This window comes from Aedes albopictus, chromosome 3, assembly GCF_035046485.1.
Source record: "Aedes albopictus strain Foshan chromosome 3, AalbF5, whole genome shotgun sequence".
Lineage (NCBI taxonomy): Eukaryota > Metazoa > Arthropoda > Insecta > Diptera > Culicidae > Aedes > Aedes albopictus.
Genome location: NC_085138.1, coordinates 410,303,534 through 410,322,997, shown reverse-complemented (window position 1 = coordinate 410,322,997; position 19,464 = coordinate 410,303,534). Strand labels below are relative to the sequence as shown.

Genomic DNA, 19,464 nt, shown 5'->3' with positions numbered 1-19,464 from the left:
ATGCTGTACAAGAAATGAATAAATTCTTCATTCAACTTGCAAAAAAACTGAACTATGCTGTTAGTAGAACTGATTCACAATAACAAACAAAATTCGGCTCCAAATGAAAAGAAGCGGACGTGTATCAACAGATTTTCTTTCAAATGGATAAAATATATAAAAAGTACAAAAAAAGTGGTTCATTCTACCGAAAATTGAAGACAACTCGCGAGAAGTATGAAAACGCATTGAAACATTTATTTTCTGAAAGCCCGGTCAATGTTCATCAAGAACTCTGTACAGAACATGGAGCCACATCAAGTCTATCCGATGAAAACACGCCGAAGCCATTAAACCGTGAATCAAGTAAGCACAATCCACGCTTTTTGAACAAATGTATTTCAATCATCCATTATTCTTAACAGGTAAATCTAATGACGATAAAAATGTTTCGTCTAACGAAACGAACGAATCATCCAATGGATTCCTTTCCAACTCGACCGGAAATAACATTGTTTGTGGATTGTCCAATGAGGAACTGCAGGAGCTATACGAAATCTCCTCGACATCTGGAGAAAGAAGTAATTCGGAGGTTGCATTACGTGATTGGGCCCTAAATCATAATATAACACACATGGCTATGAAAGACCTGCTGCTGTTAATTAAGCTTCATTATCACGACCGATGCCTGCCATTGGATCCAAGAACCCTTCTTAATACACCACAGAACACGGGTAAACTTTGCAAGCCGATAGCTGGCGGTAAATATTGGCACCACGGATTGGAGGCGTGCTTACGAAAGTGGTTCGGAAGGTTATCTGCAGACATCAATATCAGCCTTAATATAAATATCGATGGGCTGCCAATACATAAAAGTTCCAAATTCCAACTGTGGCCTATTTTGTGCAACGTGCATGAGTTTCCCAATCTGCAGGCGTTGCCTATTGGGATATTCATTGGAAAAAGCAAACCTGGGGACGTAAGCGAATTTCTGTCTCCTTTCGTCGATGAAATAGTTCCTCTTCTACAGAATGGTTTCGTTATAAATCAGCGCATTATAACTATCAAGTTGAGATGTTTAATTTGTGATTCTCCGGCGCGAGCTTTCGTAAAAGGTGAGTAATTAATACACTGGAAATCAAGTTATAAAACAGCACTACGATAGGCACTTATTTACCTTATTTATCATGTAATATTTTGATTTTCGTTTTATGTCAACACCAACATTCGACCAGGTGATGCAATAACCGTATTCTTTTTTTTGCTAAGGAGGAGTTTGTAGTTCAATTGCTTTAGAAAGGTTCACCAAGTCCACTTCAATTGCTTGGTAATGCAATAACCGTTTCCTTTTTTGCTAAGGAGGAGTTCGTAGTCCTTGAGATGTTCTTTGAAATGCTTTAGAAAGGTTCACCAAGTCCTCTTAAATTGCTAGGTGACGCAATAATAGTTTATTTGTTTGCTAAGAAAGTGCTTATAGTTGTAGAGATGTTCTTTGAAGTGCTTTAGAAAGGTTCACCAAGTCCTCTTCTATCGCTTGGTGATGCTGTAGTTAACGTTTGCTTTGAATATTGTTTGTGATAGATGAGATATTCTTTAAATTTAGCTTTAGTCGCTTTGGCTCTAGTATCCTTTGAGATATTCCCAAGTCATCAGTATTAATTTGTCTCCCAGAAGGTTCACCAAGTCCTTCCAATTTGCTGGTTTATGCTCATGAAGTTTACTAGCTATCTTTTGATTGATTGATTTAGCTATATTATTTTGACATTCAGCCCTTGGCTGGTTAGTCTCTTGCTATATTTTGCTTTGATGACCTTTAATTTTATTCGAGATATTTCTCAAGGTAATCAGAATGTGTATTTAAACCTCTTAAATGGATTGAAAACTTCAAACTGATTGCTTTGTTCATCAGTAATAAAACCGATTCTATTTTTAGAATAAGTATTTTGCTGAAAAGCGGAAAATTTTATTAACACTGTTTATCTGTCGATTTATAGCCTTAATAACGTTTGGTAAGTATTCTATACATCAGCATACTTTATTCTAACAGGCTCAATAACAGCTGAAATAAAATGAAACAAACTACTCATGAATGCATAACAAAGAGCGTTTGCAAAATAATTAGCTGATTATGAAGTCAAATAAGCGCATATAAATCGATCATATTCAACAACGACTCAGCCAAGCAGCTTTATAACTTCTCCAAATTTGTGTGAATAAAGTATGAACAGAAGCTTCGATTGAAAATAATTCAATTGTAATTCAGCATTATGCTGAACAAAACAGTAGAAATAAAGTTTATTAAATGAGGGATTGTTAGTTGGGTTAACTTATCGCATACAGTTGCTTCTTTGTTGGACAATATAAAGCCAGATGTTTTAAACTATGAAAAACAGTATGAGTAACCCATGCCTATTAGTAACACTATATGATAGTGTCCACACATTGTCAAATGGTATGGGGATGACAGCTCATAAAATATTATTTCATTGTAAGAGCACCTTTTGTCAAGCTGTTCAAGCTTCTCGTTGCGCAACACACTCATACCACAAATGAGTTTGTGCTCATACATATGCGATTCATTAAATACTGTTGCACCCTCATTCAACAATTTGGCAAATAGTGGAACACATCAGTATTTGTGAGTAACTTTTCTTTTCATATCGACGCCGCCGTCGTGCTGCCAAAAGCAAAAAAAAAAAAGAAATCATTTTGTTTTCGCGTTTAGTCCTCGGTTTAGTCGCTGCTTTTTTTTCGCTCAAAATATGTGCTGCTGCAACAGATAATATTATAACGTGGAAAACTGCTGCTGAAAGGTAAGTTGTATCACCTTCAGGAGTAAATAGTAAAAACTAATAAATACAATATTTCATTGTTTTTGTACGATTATCATCCCGTCAGCGAACAGTTCCCGTTCTCCAGCTAGTGTTCCTGTTGAAAGATGTTCGTCGCGATGGCTGGAGTTGGGTGCCACACGGGTACAACAAAATTTGGAAGCCGGACAATGGATAACGTAGAAAAAATATCCTCGGAACGATTGCTACCCGGAAATGGAAATTGGCAGGCAAGAGAGGCAGTGAGAAGTTTTGGCAGAAGAAGTTGAATTGCTTGTTTCATAAGTGCCCAAGTAACCACTAAGCCGTAAAAATTGGCACCAAGTTGGTTCTATATCCTTATGAAGAGTAATGTTAACAGAGCTCCTTAGAACTACATCCTATAATAGATCTGCTTAAAGGCCAATTTTGGCGAAATATTCGGCTGATATACGGCCAGCTTCAATCTGCGTACCGAGTCTCTGGTGAAAGAATTGTCAAAAATGGGTCAAGAAAAAAGAAAAAAAAAGTTATTTACTTTCTTTATTTTTTTCTCCGGATGTTTTCCATCGAAGTCTACTTTTCTTCGATTTTTACGGCCTGATCCAGATTCGATCTGATGTGCTCGGGGTTGTTAGTCTTAAGTGGATATCGTCACGTTTCCCATCTGCTCCATCGATGCACCAAGAGATCGGTTTGCTAAGCACCGTGTTTAAGGAAAAGAAGGCAACAAGTTGGGACAGCATTGATTTTCCGATCCGAATGTCCCGCATGATCCGATGCTCGGATCTGAAATCGGGCACAATGTGGCCGCATTGGAAATGTATAAAATGGTTTTATGGATGGTGGAGAGAGATCTGCAGGAGATGCAGCTAGGGAAGTTTGAGAGGTTGACGAGGTTCCGTAACAAGAGGAATAAAAATGGGGCCCATCGATTAGTTTTGGTGTTCGTCTGTAGGAAAAACGATTGAAACTCCACAGGTTAACATCCGATGCATTTATATCATAATCGAGGAAACAGCTATACATTTTCTGTTTCAATTTAATGCTTGAAGTGTCCGACGACAAGCTTCCACCGCCCTATCGATCGTACGAAATTTCCGAAGAGATTTTATTGTTTATTGCTTCGGTTCAGTTTTGTTTTGCTTGAAATCAGCTTTGATTGATATAAACGTCATGCACGCCAAGCCTTTTAACAGCACTGTCAGGCTTCTTATTCGGCTGATAGACACTGGGTTTACAAGCACTATAGCATAGCGTCATATACTAATAAACGGCCTATTTCAGTGCTTACAATTTATAATGCCTGAGAGCATTTGAAAATTTCCTACTGAGCCTATTGACACGAAAAAGCTGCTGTATAACCTTTAAACCGCTTACGCCAGTGCTTAGTGGTTACTTGGGTGGTGTATCCGTGGATAGAATTTGATGTTAACATTGTTAACATGTTAACATGCCAATTGTCATGTTACGAATAATAAAAACACATATTTTATAAATAAAATAATTTTCCGCATGTTTAAAATGTGATCTAAAGATGTGTAAGGTTGTGTTTTTCTTCGGAACAATTTGTTATTTCTTAGTAACTGCTTTTACAGGTAAATGGTTTTCATTGGAATTTGCAATGAAATAAGCATTTCATAATCATTTTTTGATTACGTCAAAAAAATCTTTTATTTCATAGTAAATTGATATGAAAGCTGTTTGTTTACGAAAGCAGTTACTATAAAATAGCAAGTTGATTGAATTTAAATCAAGAATTATTAAATAATATTTGAACAATGTGGTATATGGTTCATTCTCGCATATTGCACAATAAAGAACTGTTCTTGAACTGTTTGCTTATCAGTGATCTGAACAAAAAATGGATAGTATGTTGACCTTTTGACAAACTGTAAACGAAAATTTTTGTTCGAGAAAATGGGCGATTTTTTATTGTAACATAACTTAACCGCCTATTCCCCATACTGTTTTTTGGTCGATAACCATCTATCACACTGTTGAAACCGTTTATGGTACTGTTGGTTTATTGTTGCTTTGGATATTCTCCTACACTGTTGAGATACTGTTGTAAATAGTTGCGAACAGTATGGTGAACAGTGCAAATATGGTTCATGGTTATGCGGGTACACGCTAACCCTCAGTTACCCAGATTGGTGTCAAAGCGACCCAGATTGAGCAAAACTGCAGTTACTCTAATCTGAGTAAAGGCACCTTTACTCAAATCTGAGTTACTGATGCTGGTGGCAAAATCTGGGTAACCGGTACCCAGCTCCTCCGGGGCCTTGATTTTGTTAATTTATTTCAAATTTAGATTTTTTATAAAAAGTTCCCAATTCCCATGTGCTGTTTACTTACCTGATGCAGGAAAACAGTTCTCCAGAAGATTTTCACTGTTTTTCCGTCATTTATCCTCATATTTGTCGTCGAAACATCCATAATTTCCAGCGTTCTCCTGACCGCTGTCATATTCTCAAGCCGGAATGTGACAAAGTGCCGATTACCCAGATCTGTACCCAGATTCAAGAAATCTGGGTTTTCGGGTTACCCGGATTTTGACAACTGCTAACAACATAAAAATCCGGGTAGAATCAACCCAGGCGAAGGGTAGTTTCAGGTTAGCGTGTATCTTATGAAATTTGTCATAGCAAGCACGATCAATTTTCATAAGGTATTCTTATGTCATCCATAAGAATTAGTTATGGTCCACTGCACGTATTTATTCTGGCCTGCTTACTCTCACAGAAAATTTGACGTTATGCAGGTGCCGGCACCGCTCAAAAGTCAGATTCCACGTGAGAGTAAGCAGGCCAGCATAAATTCGTGCAGTGGACCATAGCAAATTTTCATAAGGTATTTCGATGAATTTCGCTAGTTTTTTTCGCTGAGTGTATTGTATTGTTCGTGCAGTTGAAAATCGGAATTTTTGACACGCGAAAATCGATGTTTCTCCTAAACCGTGTGTCGGACGTACGTCGGACACAGTGCGCTGGATAGAGGGCCAGGTCCGCTGTCCAGCGCACTACGTCCGACGTTAGGTTTGACGTATGGAACAGACATACTACTCAAATCGAAATCATCGCACGATTTAACGGTCATTTTAAAAATATAGTGTGGTTCGGACTGTGCTCGCATGTGTCATGGTGGCGCTGCGGTGCCTCAATTTTGCAGAAAAATGAACGCGACGCCGATCAATAGGGCTCTGCACTGTTTTGATCTTGTATGGGATTTTGACGTTTCATGGCCTTGTTGTTTACAGAATTTCTGGAAGAGTGAAAGAGAAGGAGAGAATTTCATGCAGTGCCCTATAGAGATAAGTGACATTTCAACACACGAACACTAGCGCGAGTTTTTCCTCAAGCGCAGTTTCAAGTTCGAAAGGAATCGCTCAAGAAACTTCTTGAGTGATTCCTGGCAGGAACTTTCTTCGGTGACTGCCATTTGAACTGTCATTTCTTCGCTACTGCGTACTGCGATCGAAGAAAAACCGGTTTCTTGAGCGATTCAGGCAAGGAATTTCCCATGCATCAAGATAGGCTGAGAAATTCCTTCTGATCTGCAAACAGCGCTTCAAGCAAAAATGCACTCTAATTCAAAGGCTGTTCAGATTACATATGCAAATATTTCCCAATCAAATTGGGTAAAACGGGTAAACAATAATAAAACTAACATCCGGGGTAGGAGCACAGACAAACAGACGTAACACTTCGAATATTTTTCGATTCAAATCATAGTCACGGAAACATATTCGCCCAATGCTAAAATGACTAAGTTTGGCCGACCATCAACTAGGTGGTGGTAGTGAGCAAACGTCAAACTCGAACAAAAACGATGTGAGCGCCACAGGTGGGTAGTTGGCCAACTATCAAATTTTGAAAAAGATCGTTGAATCGAAGTACGATGGGAATTATTAGAGTGTTACCATAGTTTGTCTGTGGTAGGAGTGCAAATTGAGTTGTCCAAAAAAAGTCTCACGAAACCTACTGCAAGCCTATCCATATACGTGAGAACAAAAGATGTTTACAAAGTTCTTACAGATAGATTAACACGGGCAATCTGAACACAAACCACTACCACACAGCAATTTGGATTGGTCAATGTTTCCTCGCAGTTTCACAACACTGAAAGGAGCCTTGCAGTAATGACAAGCACAAAAATGTTTTTAAATTTACCATGGCAAAACATGATCATCGACCCACCAACGCTTCTTGTGTGCGTTTTGTTTCTTCTCCCATCAACCGGTTCGATAGCTGAGTGGTAGCGTGCGAGCCTGGTTATGTCAAGATTCTTGGTTCGAATCCGGCTGCCAAAAGAAACTTTTTTTTAATTGAAAATCGAGTCCATGGTAAAATTGAAAACATAATTCTATTGAATTAAAACGAAACTCAGTCTGCACAAATTTAGTGGCGTTGTGCATTTAAATTGACCCTCAGAATAGTAATTTTCACCGCAACCCGCCGTTCAGTGAACACACAGTTTCTACAAAAAAGGCACGCATACATATGAACGTGATTACCACTACACGGAGAAACTGAAAAACTCAAAATTAGGTACTTTAAAACTCAATTTTGAGTTCTTTTTCATCTCCTTTTTCATGCGCTCTTTCTGTTGTTGTCAGAGAGTGAAGAGCGAAACAGCCCAACTTTTGCAGTTCCGTGCGTCAAGCCAACACTGATTTTCTAGCACAGTATTGTCGCGCTTATCTTAGATTCTCAGCAAGCTGCGTTCGAAACGCGCAGTCTCAGATCGCGCCAGACCGCGCACGTATAATTTGTACACGGTGTGCACCTTGGCTAAAACTGTTTTGCAGCCGCCGGGTGCAGCTGTCAGCCGCCGTGTACAAACCTAACGGGCGCAATCTTATGGCGGCTGACTCAGATCAGCAGGATCTGAGTGATTAAGCTAGGATGTACAATACTCAAATTTGAGTGAATACAACCTAGTCAAAATTTCGGTTGGGTGGAAAAAACTTAAAATTAGGTATTTTTTCACATGGAAGCAAGCGGTAACAACCCAACAAAAACATCGATTCCATCAACTCAAAATTGGCTTGACGCATGCAACCCCGAAGTTGGGTGGAAAGAACTCACTTTTGGGTAGTTTCGTCTCTCCGTGTATAGATATTTTGTGTAAATCCCGCTCATTTTAGAGTAACTTTTTCTTAGCGTGTTACATGGAGAGTTTGGGGTCGTTCAAATATGACGTCCATCATTTAGGGGGGAGGGGGGGTCTGAGAAAGTGTGACAGAGGGGGGAGGGGGGGTCTAAATATCCAGAAAAATGATGGACGTCATATTTGAATCGTCCCTTTGCTGCACGAGTTGCTATAAAAATATGGCCACCCTAATGTGTTCATTTATGCAAACAAAGAGGTGTTCATCTAGGTAAACAAATGTTGCGCCTTGATGCTTCGCTTCGACTGACAAACAAAAGTTTACAGTGAAACCTGAGAAGAGTTCGTGTGGCAAAAAATTACGTGTTTTCTGTGGATTTTCTTGCGAAAAAACTTGAACAAGTGTTTAGTATGCCAAGTAAATGTGCCGTTTTGAGCTGTCCCATCTATGCGCCGAACAAGCAACATCACCTGTTCCGGATACCGGCGGTTCGAATTCGTTCCAGCGGAGAACTCAGACAGCAGATGCTCCTGCGAAGGGCCCGATGGGGCGAAGTCCTGCGGCTGTCCGACATCCAAATGACGCACGCTCTGGTTTGCGGCCGGCATTTTGTTTCCGGAAAACCGGCCAATCCGGAAGAGATCGGCAGTGTCGATTGGGTGCCGACGCTCAATTTGGACGTCCAGGAGGACCAGGTTCGCCGGCGCAGTATGTACGAACCGGTCAAGCAGGAGGCTTATTCGGCGAGTGAGGCTCGAGAGGAAGCGGGTGAAACGCAGCCGATGGTCCGAATCGAGACAACTTCGTCGACGTGTTGCATCCCGGGTTGTGTCAATCGGCAGCAGCAGTGGCTGACGGATTTCCCCCGGGACAAGGAATTGCGGGAGCGATGGTTGGCGGCAATTTTGGCCGGGTGTGGCGAAACGATTGCGGATCAGGAACAGGATGCGGACGGGAAGGTGCAGGTTTGCAACATGCACTTTGCTGCTCAGGCTCCGGAGGGGATCGCTAACGCAGTGGACAGTGGCTATCGGGAACCGACTTTGTTCGTGAGGTGAGTTAAAGGTTGGAATGGGACTTATCTATACATTTTTACGAACTTCAAATTTCATCTTCTCCGATTGTCTCTTTGGAAATCTACGAACGACAGATATGTAACTGACACCCTCTGAGATTACAAAACATCCCTTCTCCATTTCAGAAACGACATCCTGCTCCAGGTGGCCAGCTGTCGACTGTGCATGACCTTCGAAACGGTAGACAACATGTTCAATATGAAGCTAAACATTGCCGACGGCCATTCGCTCCAGTGGCTGGCCAAGAAGTACTTCGCCCAGTTCCTATCGGTGGCCGAATTCGCCGAGGAGGGTTTCTTCTGCGAACGGTGCACCGTTCAGCTCGACATGGCTCACGTGTTCTGGCGGGAAATCAGCGACAAATCACGCAAATACAAATGGCTACTGCGAAAGATGGCCAACGAACGGGTGGAGTTCAGTAGCAAAGTTGAAGACGACGACGGAGAATCAACTCAGGCCGGACCAGATCCAGCAACCCTGTTCATAAAGGAAGAACCGCTAGATGACGCCGAAATGCGGAACTTGTCGGCGGGAGAAGGAAATTCCAGTGTGATTCAAAGCACAATCACCAAAGAAAAGTCCTGTCTAGCAGAGCCCCCTTCGATCCACCTCGTCAAGCCACCTCCGCTGAAAGTCCAACTCAACTTCAAATGCTACGTCTGCTCATCGCGCCACGAGAGCAAAAATACCCTGATCCACCATCTGATGATGGACCACGTGGACCACACGGCCCTCCACTGCGAGGAGTGCAACGTGTCCTTCAAGAACATCACGCTCTTCAACAAACACCTGGCAATGCACGACCCCAGCAAGCGGATCAAGTGCTCGTACTGTCCGTTGCGATTCCGAAAAACCAGTGCCAGAGCGAAGCACGAATTTTCGATGCACAGTGATGTGGCGACAGGAGACCAGACTACTGCGGGCACGTCCGCTTCGGTCAAGGACAAACCCAAGAGGTACCCGTGTTCGGAGTGTGACAAATGTTTCATGTACCTCTCCGAGCTGCAGCGACACGAAAAGGTAAGTGTGAGTGATCAAGGGGATGAAAAAGATGTTCGATCATTAACGGAGCCTGTGGGGTACTTGGGCAACCCCCACAGTATTTCGTCGTCCCTTAACGCGTTAATGCAGGGCTCTGGCGTGGTGGACCTCCTTTTCCGTGCTACTTGTGGCTGTGGGATTTAACATGAAGAAGTCAAAAACTCAAAATCAAAACTTAGAAGGAAGTGGTAGTGGTGATGTCAACCCCTTCGCAAGGAGTGGGTTGAAGATGTCTCAGGTAAGGAGAAGTGAGGAGTCAGATGCGGGAAGCCAAACAGAGAAGAACTGCTCGCAGTCGAGGTGGCTGAGCAGCAACTTGGCAAGATCATCGACTTTACGTCCAACATTAATAAAGACCTGAACTGAAAACGGCCCTGTTGCGATTTTGGAAGTCGATGGCATGATGCAGAGCAGAAACACGCGATACTCGCGATGCAGCAGCGGCGGAACCTGCGAAGGAAAAAGTGTCGAAGTTTACCCAATCGCAGGCCTTCGTTTTCGTAGGTAGTCCAAGAGGTGTGGCGGATGCGAATGCTAGTGACAAGCACTCGCAGAAGCGGGCGAGGTAGCCGTCAGGTGAGAAGATGTCTGGCGGTGCCCGCAAGGCCAGGCGTATACTTACCCCGAGGGTCGGCAGCCAAGTTTCCCGGAAAGCTGGGAAGGGTGGGCCTGAAAAGGCTGACCCGCCCCGGAAGGATAGGAACAAGATGTTGCGACCGTTGGTAGGCCCTCAGCAGCCACAGAGTAGGGCGAACCAAGGGGAGGACCCCTCTTGGACGAAGGTAAAGCGGAAGAAAAAGAAGACGAAGCCGCAGGTAGAAGTAGCGAGAGACGCCAAACCAAGGCGTAAAAAAGTAAGTGCCAAGCGCAAGAAAGGCGACGCGCTCGTCATCAAGGCAGAATAGTCGAAGTACTCGGACGTCTTGAAAGCGATGCGAAGTGACGCCAAGCTCGAGGGTCTGGGAGCCGACGTGCGCAGTATTAGACGCACTCGTAACGGGCCAGATGATCCTGGAGCTGAAGCGAGATGAGGAGTGCAAGGGCGCCTCCTACAAGAGGTAGGCGGAAGAGGTCCTTGGTGAAGGAGTAGAGGTGAGGGCTCTCACCCAAGAGGCGACTCTGAAGGTCAAAGACCTATTCGAGTTCACCGAAGTGGAAGAGCTCCTCACGACCCTGCGGCAACAGTGCGGGGAGTGGGGGACGGATATCGTCATCATAGCGGATCCATATCGATGACCCATTTGCAACGGCAATTGGGTCGTGGATGAGTCCAGAAAAATGGCGACGATATGGACGACGGGCTTAATGGTTGCCAAAGTAAACGAGATCTTCTTCTGTAACTGTTATGCGCTTCTGCGGTGGTCGATCGAGCAGTTCACGCAGAAGCTGGACTGTATGATGACCGTGCTGACAGGGCGAAGGCCGCTGGTAATAGCGGGTGACTTCAATGTCTGGGCCATGGAATGGGGAAATCGTTTCACGAATTAGCGGGGTCAGATCCTGCTAGAGACACTGAGCATGCTAGATGTCGACCTGGTTAATGTCGGTACCAAGAGTACCTTAAGTCGGAACGGAGCGGAGTCGCTTATTGACGTTACCTTTTGTAGTCGTGGCCTATCAGTAGATCGTCTCCAAAGGCACATTTTCTTTCATTTGGGAAGTTTGCGCCAAGGAAAAGTCATGGCCTAACAAGTAGTTCGAACTGAAGATTAGACGATAGCTACACTCACAGCGATCACCTGACGGTTCGCTACAGTATCGACTACAACAACAACAGGCAGCGGGTAGAGGAAGAGGCGGCTAGGCCAAGGCCAAGCCACGAATAAAGTTGTTGTTGAAGAAGAAAGATAATAAATTCACAAATTCGAGCTAATTTGGCTCTAACATTATGTGCATGTTGAGAACCACTGGACATCTCTCAACTCTCGCCGCTCTGCTTGCTCGCCGATAGCATTTCAATATGCGATCGGTTGATGCACAAAAGCAGACTTTAGTTTTAGAAGTATTGTAGTCATCCTACCGTGTACGTGTCGCATCATAGTCATGTAATCTTTTATGTAAATAAAGTTACGTTTTTAATGTTTTATGTTTACACCTGGAGTTATCATTACACTACCATGTGTCTCGGCCACGCAGAACTCCAGGTTGTAAAAGTGCATTTTCGTGACGTTACAGCGTGAGCAAAACCCTGTTTGAAACTGAATGGGCGTTGTAACGTCACGAAATGTAAAAGCCGATTATCCAAAAACGAATCCGAAACCTATATATATTTTATTGCAGGAATTAAACGGCTACGCAGTTTTCAATACGGAAAACGAAGTTTATTGTTTGCCCGACGTTTCGACACTGGGGTTTTGTGTCATCTTCAGGGGTACTAAAATTTAATACATGTACTAGTTCGACGAATGGATACAAAGTTTGGTCTGGATTACTTACACTAAGTGTTCGTTTTTGAAAAAATGTCAGTTATCCACTGGATAACTGACACTGAGAAAGGTTACAAGTGGTAGTCGAAATACGCGTATCTGTCAAAAGAATAAGCAACATAGGGCGGAATTAAAAGGTACGAAACTGGTAGCGCAGGGGGTCGAATTCTAGCGCGTTGTAACGTCACGCTACAAATACGCATTTTAAACAAGTTTTTCTAATGAAAACTAAATGTTCAATAGGTCAAAGATATCGAAATTTGACAAGGAATCCGAATATGAAAAAATATGTTCAGGTTCACAATCATTTTCATGAGTTATACTAGAAAATCTGACTACGGATGCGTCGAAACGTTATTGATCAGTTATTTTTTTAATTACCCATTATTAAACCTGCAGATGCATTGGACACCCACTAGTTCCGATACGGAAGGTGAAAGCGAGGCAGATCAACCGCTAGCGACTGTAGGCGACTTTGTGATACTTCAGCCCACGTTCGCTGCTGATTCAGACGCAGAAGATGTCGATATGTATTCGAATTCCTTGCTCTCCATGGCAAACGACGTACAACAACAACAGCCGGAAAAACGGACATCACGACGAGCCAAGCGCCGAAGATTCCGAGCACCTATACTGGAAAAGTGTGGATGCAAGGCAGAGTGTGGCGTCAAAATAGGGCCAGACAGAAAAGTTGAAATCAACTCTCTGTTCTGGGAACTGTCCAAAAAGGAGCAGCTGGCGTTTGTATTGCAATTCAGTCAGCGTTATCCTATCAAACGACTGAGCGAACAAAGCAGTCAGGCCGGTCGGAGACAGTATACGTACGACTATCAGCTGGAAGATGCGAGAGGCGTTCCACAGGAAGTGTGCTGTGCTTTCTTTCTGAATACCCTCGGTTACGATGTGAGAAGCAGGTTGGTGGTCCTTACAACAATGTGCATCACATTCTAATGAAAGTATTTTGCAGCACCTTGATCTACCGGTATCACGACAAAGCCAAGAGCGGGCCGGCGCCGGTGTCAAATAGGGAAAAGTATATCCGAGACAAAACGCTTCGGGAAGCGATCAAGACCGATGTCCTGAAATACCTCTCGGCCAACTCATCTGACAGCGACGTGCTTTGTCTACCGCCGATGCTGTCGTATCAGGAAATGTTCAACTCTTTTGAGAGACAGTTGCAGCAAAACGGAGAAACTTGCAGCTACGGTTTCTACTGTAAAACGCTGAGGGAATTGAAGTTGATGAATGTTCATCAACTGTAGGAACACCAATAGGGACGAGCTGCGGAATATTTTTTGTACGGCCGATCTTCAAAGGTAAATCTTGGAAAGTTAGGCACTAATATAAATGATAACCGGCATAATAGTTAAGACAAAAACGCTCACTATGTCCCTATTCAATATTGCTGATTTTGTGAGTGAAAGCATTTTAGGAGCAAACATTGCTTTGGTGGTGGCCATATTGGATTTCTTCGAACTTTCGGAGGGATGGCTGGATTCATATGAGTTGGTGAGCTCGTTCCATTTATTTATCAAACATTGCGCGGTTCGTTATTCTGGTTTTTGAACTCTACAAACAAGAGTTAGAGAAGATTCGTCTAATAAAATAAAGAAGATATCTCAAATGCTTTACAGCATTTTGTTTATTTACACAAACTTTAATTTTCTCTTTTGTCACCGCCCCCTCGGAAAATTTTGATTGGAATTCGACATTTTAGGGGGGACTCAAATAAATTATTCAAGAAATTTAAAAGATTTAAAGTGAAAATAGAGCCATCGAAACAATTTCTTAGCAAATCCGATCAGTTTGATTATTTTGTCCAATTGTTTGGGTAATTTTTCATCAAATTCATTTATTATTTATCCTCCCCCCCCCTTGACAAGTCATTGAGCAAAGTGACAAAAGAAGAAAATGAGATTTGTTCCGGCCTAATGTTGAATTACTAAGCTATGTCCGTGGAGATGCAGAGGTATACTAAGTATTTAGATTCTAGTAATAAAGGAGATTACATTAAGATTCCTTTCTTTGTTAGAAAAACGTTAGAACATGCTCGTCGCCGTTATTGACTTCTTAGGGTTGGAAATCTTAACAAACATACATTGGGCATGGAAAGCCATCTATCTGTTGGTTCACTGTTCCATTATGATTGTTCTTGTGTAACATGGAGTAGCAACTATTGTAGGGTCCTATGCTGATGCTTGAGTGCTACTATTTTGTGAAATTCTAATCAATCCCTACCTTTTTTGCCACTCTTCCTTTACAGTTCAAACACCAAGGTGAAGCCATTGCCCGGTGCGAAATCTGCGACAAAGCCTTTGCCTCCAACCGAAACCTTTCGCGCCACCTGAAACTTCACCGTGACGATGCCAAAGCTGACAACCTGACGACTCGGAACCGCAAGGCCGGTGTAATCGCCTGCAACCTGTGCGATATGGTATTTCCGGACACGCCTGACATGATCGCGCACCTCAAGGAATCGCACCCGGACTCCGAATTCCGGACCTTTCCGTGCGAACAGTGCGACCAGGTGTTCCTGTCGCAGCCCTCGCTGGCCAATCACTGCAACATCCACACGGACGTGTTCGGTTGTGACCTGTGCGGAAAGCGTCACTACTCCAAGATGATGCTGATGCGGCATCGGCTCAAGAAGCACGGCATCGAGATGGACGACGACCAGTACGAGACGTGCCCGATCTGCGCCAAGCGGGTGCTCAAGGGCTGGGATTACAAGCGGCACGAGGAGAGCCATCAGAAGGAGAAATTCCCGTGCGAGACGTGCGACAAGGTGTTCCGCAAGAAGGACCTGCTGGAGAAACACGTACGGGTGCACACGGAACTGTGCCCGTACGAGTGTGTGGCGTGCGGGATGCGGTTCGGGTCGGCGCCCACGTTAAGTCGACACAAGAAGAGCTGCCCGAAGATCGTGCAGGATAGTGCGTAAGAAGATTTTGGACTAGCGTAAGTACCCATATACGTCTCAATGATATTTCTGCCATAGTGTGAATGAGATGTTTGTGGATTTTTCTTACTTCGAAAGCCTTCGGGAAAATGTAGGTCTCGTTGTTAGGTTCTTGATTGCATTATTCAAATCTTTCATTTAAGACATTTTTCAAATCGACTTTAGTCTCCTGTATTATTTTCCCAGTACAGTCTACAAGTATTAGTTTCCCAGTGAGCTGATTTTCCAATTCTTTTATGAACATATAACACTACCATGAAAACTACTCATGAGGATCCTGTTATCAGGATTTAAAAGAATTTCGTTGCCAGGATTTATGAAATCCTGCCCTGAAGAAGACTGAAGAACATATTAGCGACGAGAAGTTTTGGACGTTACGTTTCTGAAGCGTTATTACCAAGATTTGGGAGGAGCAAGTATTACCGGAGGAATGGATGGAAGGTATCGTGTGTCCCATCTATAAAAAGGGCGACAAGTTGGATTGCGGGAACTATCACGCGATCACACTACTGAGCGCAGCCTACAAGATATATACTCTCAAATTTTATGCTGCCGTCTATCACCGATTGTAAGAGAGTTCGTGGGGCACTATCAGGCTGGAATTATGGGTGAACGCGCTACAACGGACCAGAGTTCGCCATACGCCAGGCGTTGCAGAAATGCCGTGAATACAACGTGCCCACACATCACTTGTTCATCGTTTTCAAATCGGCGTATGATACAATCGATCGAGAACAGCTATGGCAGATTATGCACGAATTCGGATTCCCGGATAAACTGATACGATTGATCAAGGCGACGATGGATCGAGTGATGTGCGTATTTCGAGTATCAGGGACACTCTCGACTCGAGTCCCTTCGAACCTCGCAGAGGGTTACGGCAAGGTGATGGTCTTTCGTGCTTGCTGTTCAACATTGCTTTAGAGGGTGTAATTAGGAGAGCGGGGATAAACACGAGTGGAACGATTTTCACGAAGTCCGTTCAGCTGTTTGGTTTCGCTGATGACATTGACATTATTGCTCGTAAATTTGAGACGATGGCGGAAACGTACATCCGGCTAAAGAATGAAGCCAGGCGAATCGGATTAGTTATTAATGTGTCGAAGACAAAGTACATGATGGCAAAGGGCTCCAGGAGGAATCACCGCGCCCGCCACCCCGAACTTCTATCGACGGTGATGAAACCGAGGCGGTTGAAGAATTCGTGTACTTAGGCTCACTGGTGACCGCCGAAAACTACACCAAGTGTAGGGTCCACTCCCGGAAGCAACTCTCGCAACGGCAAACTCCAGCTCTTCAGCTCAGAAGCTTTCTCCGGTCGTTCGGATTCACCAGACTTCCCACAGGTTCGCTGTCCGTCGTTCGCCGACGCTCCACTTTATCGCAACTGTCACTCTACACGCTCATTCGTAACTGCTCAATTCGCACCATCTACACACTCAATGTAAACATAGAGAGTGCATGCCAGTACAAACCCTGCAACCAGTCCAGAAATTCAGAGACGCATTGTGGCAGGAAATCGAGCTTACTTTGGACTACACAGAACTCTACGATCGAACAAAGTTCGCCATCACCATCTACAAAACGCTGATTAGATCGGTAGTCCTCTATGGGCACGAAGCATGGACTACGTGCAGAGGACCAACACCTCTTTGTTGTTTTCGAACGAAAGATGCTGCGTACCATGTACGGCGTAGTGCAGATGGAAGACGGGAATTGGGTTCTTTAGGGGTATCCAGATTATTGCATAATCGGAATCTCCGTCCAAAAATTAGTCGAAATCCAAAATTTCATCATTTTAGGTGCCCGGGAACTATTTTTAAAAATCATTTAAAGTTTGTATGGGGACATTTTTTTGTTCGGGGCGAACTGTCACTTTATCGATTGAACTGTCATTCTAGCCACGAAAATTAAACTGTTCGTTTATTTAACCATCAAAACAAAGGAATCGGAACGCAATAAAATCACGTTATACTCAGAAAAATGAGCTCTTTCGATTAGGCTAAAGAAAAAGGCAATATTTAATTCACTAAACAACCCAATTGGAGACGGGAAATGGAAAACGGGAATGAGGGAACCAACCACCGTCCACACCGCGAAAATCGGGAGGCTACGATGGGCGGGCCACTCCATCAGGATGTCCTATAGCAACCCGACTAAAATGGTTCTCGAGAGAAGTGGAGGACAATCTGCGGCTCTTCGCAGAGTACGGTACCGGAGACACACAGCCATGGACCGAGCAGAATGGAGACGACTACTATGTACAGCAGAGGTCACTCATGCCTTTGTTTGACCGGTAAGAAAGTTTTCTGAAGGTTTCTGAAGCATTTAAAAGCTCACAAGCGGAAGAATGCCTGCGAATCCGGCGGAAGTCAACGAGTTGCAGAAAGCGATCCTGAAAATGACTAAATTTCTTACGCGACTGGCCGCTCCAGCTCCCAAGATTACCGAGCAAATTCTAGAGGCGCTATCAACCAACATAAGTGACCTTCGTTTCGCACCACGGGATCACATTTGAAAAGAGCTTTTCGAAAATGACGCTAGAAAGTTGAACGATACCGCCAAGATTCGATTACTTCTAAGAAAGCTGGACACCACATCCCACAGCCGATACGTGAATTACATTCTTCCGAAGCAACCTTAAGAACTACAGTTTGTCGAAACCATCTCAACATTCAAAAAGGACACATTCAGAAGGAATTTCTCCAGGGATTCTTTCAGGAAGTCGTCAAGTGACTTCTACAGGAATTTCTCCTTCGTGAATTCTTCTATGGGCATCTTGGAGGGTTCCGATAGTGCTTATTTCAGGATTTGTTTCAAGAAATGCTTCAGGAATTCTGCCCACGATTCCTTAAGAAATTTTTACATATACTTCTGCAAGGATGCACTGACGAATTCCTCCAGGATTTTTTTCCATAGCTTCCTTCAGTGATTCCATCATGGATTGCTCCAGACATTTTTTCAAGAATTTCTCTAGCGGTTTCACCAGACATTCCTCCGTGAATTTCTCTTGGGATATCTTTAGAAGTTCCTCCCGTGATTGTTCCAGTGCTTTTATCGAGGATTCCTCCAAGAATTTCTTCAGGGATTATTAAACGCATGTCAACAGAGATCTGTTTAGGTATTTCTGAAAGCGTTTGCTCTAAAAATTCTTCCGAAATATTTCGAACTTCCATAAACCCTTTCAAAAATTTTTACCAGAGATTATCAAAAAATAAATCCAGGAATTCCTTTAAAAAATTCTACAAAACATTCTTTTGGGAGTCCATCCAAAGATTCCTACAATAATTCGTCCAGAAATGATTGCAGACATGGAGTCCTACAGATTTATTTTCTAGGTTCCTACAGAAACTCTTCCGAAAATTTGGTAAGAAAGCTTTCCTGGGATTTCCTAAGGAATTCCTCATGGGATTTCTTCAGGAATTCCTCCAGGGTTTCCTCGAAGAATTACTTCAGAAACTCAGCCGGCAATTTCTTCTGTTATTTTTCAGGAGCAACCCCAGGGATTATTTTAAAAACAGGAGCACTTTTTAGAATTCCTCCAGGAATTCCTTTTGGAATTCTTTCAGAAATATCTCCAGGATTTAATCCAGTACCACCTCCAGGAAATGTTCCCTTACGAATTCCCTTTGGTATTCCTTCTGAGATTTTTTCTAGGGTTACTTCAGGAATTCCTCCAGAGATTCCTTGAGAAACTGCTGCAGCGATTCCTCAACGAGTTCCTCCACAAACGCTTCTTAGGATTCCTTCAGAATTTCTTCAAGAACTCCTTTAGAGATTCACACAGAAAGTTCTTCTGTGATTCTTTCAGGAACAACTCCAGGGATTATTTTGAAAATTCTTCCATGGATTCTCCTAGGAACTCTTTTTAGGATTTCCTCTTGGAATTCTTTCCGAAACTCTTCCAGGAATTAATCCAGTACTTCCTACAGGGACCGTTTAGGGATTCCCTTAGGAATGCCTCTTGGATTTGCTTCCGGGATTCTTCCTGGGGTTTCTTCAGGAACTCCTGCAGGGATTCCTAAAGGAGTTTCTTCACGATTTTTTCAGGAATTCTTCC

General features: G+C 43.3%; 1 protein-coding gene across 2 annotated transcripts; it reads left to right on the top strand.

Moving 5' to 3' along the window:
• The first annotated feature begins 8,188 nt into the window (after positions 1 to 8,188).
• On the top strand, positions 8,189 to 15,452 carry LOC109426393 (zinc finger protein 439). 2 transcript variants are annotated; one of them, XR_003897507.2, is made up of 5 exons: positions 8,189 to 8,956; positions 9,104 to 9,998; positions 12,845 to 13,359; positions 13,413 to 13,761; positions 14,709 to 14,847. XR_003897507.2 is itself a non-coding variant. In XM_019701896.3 (3 exons), exons 1-3 carry the CDS (start codon positions 8,313 to 8,315, stop codon positions 15,384 to 15,386), a joined length of 2,217 nt encoding a protein of 738 aa, XP_019557441.2. In that variant the 5' UTR covers positions 8,191 to 8,312; the 3' UTR covers positions 15,387 to 15,452. The 2 variants fall into 2 exon arrangements, 1 of the variants encoding a protein (XP_019557441.2); XM_019701896.3 differs by lacking the exons at positions 12,845 to 13,359; positions 13,413 to 13,761 and having other exon boundaries at positions 8,191 to 8,956; positions 14,709 to 15,452.
• The last annotated feature ends 4,012 nt before the right edge of the window (positions 15,453 to 19,464 follow it).

What these genes read in the sequence shown, in the direction of transcription:
- LOC109426393 (XM_019701896.3), top strand. Translation starts at nt 8,313, where the DNA reads ATGCCAAGTAAATGTGCCGTTTTGAGCTGTCCCATCTATGCGCCGAAC. An exon ending in GAACCGACTTTGTTCGTGAG is followed by an intron (nt 8,957 to 9,103) that starts GTGAGTTAAAGG and finishes TCTCCATTTCAG; the next exon opens with AAACGACATCCTGCTCCAGG. An exon ending in AGCTGCAGCGACACGAAAAG is followed by an intron (nt 9,999 to 14,708) that starts GTAAGTGTGAGT and finishes CTTCCTTTACAG; the next exon opens with TTCAAACACCAAGGTGAAGC.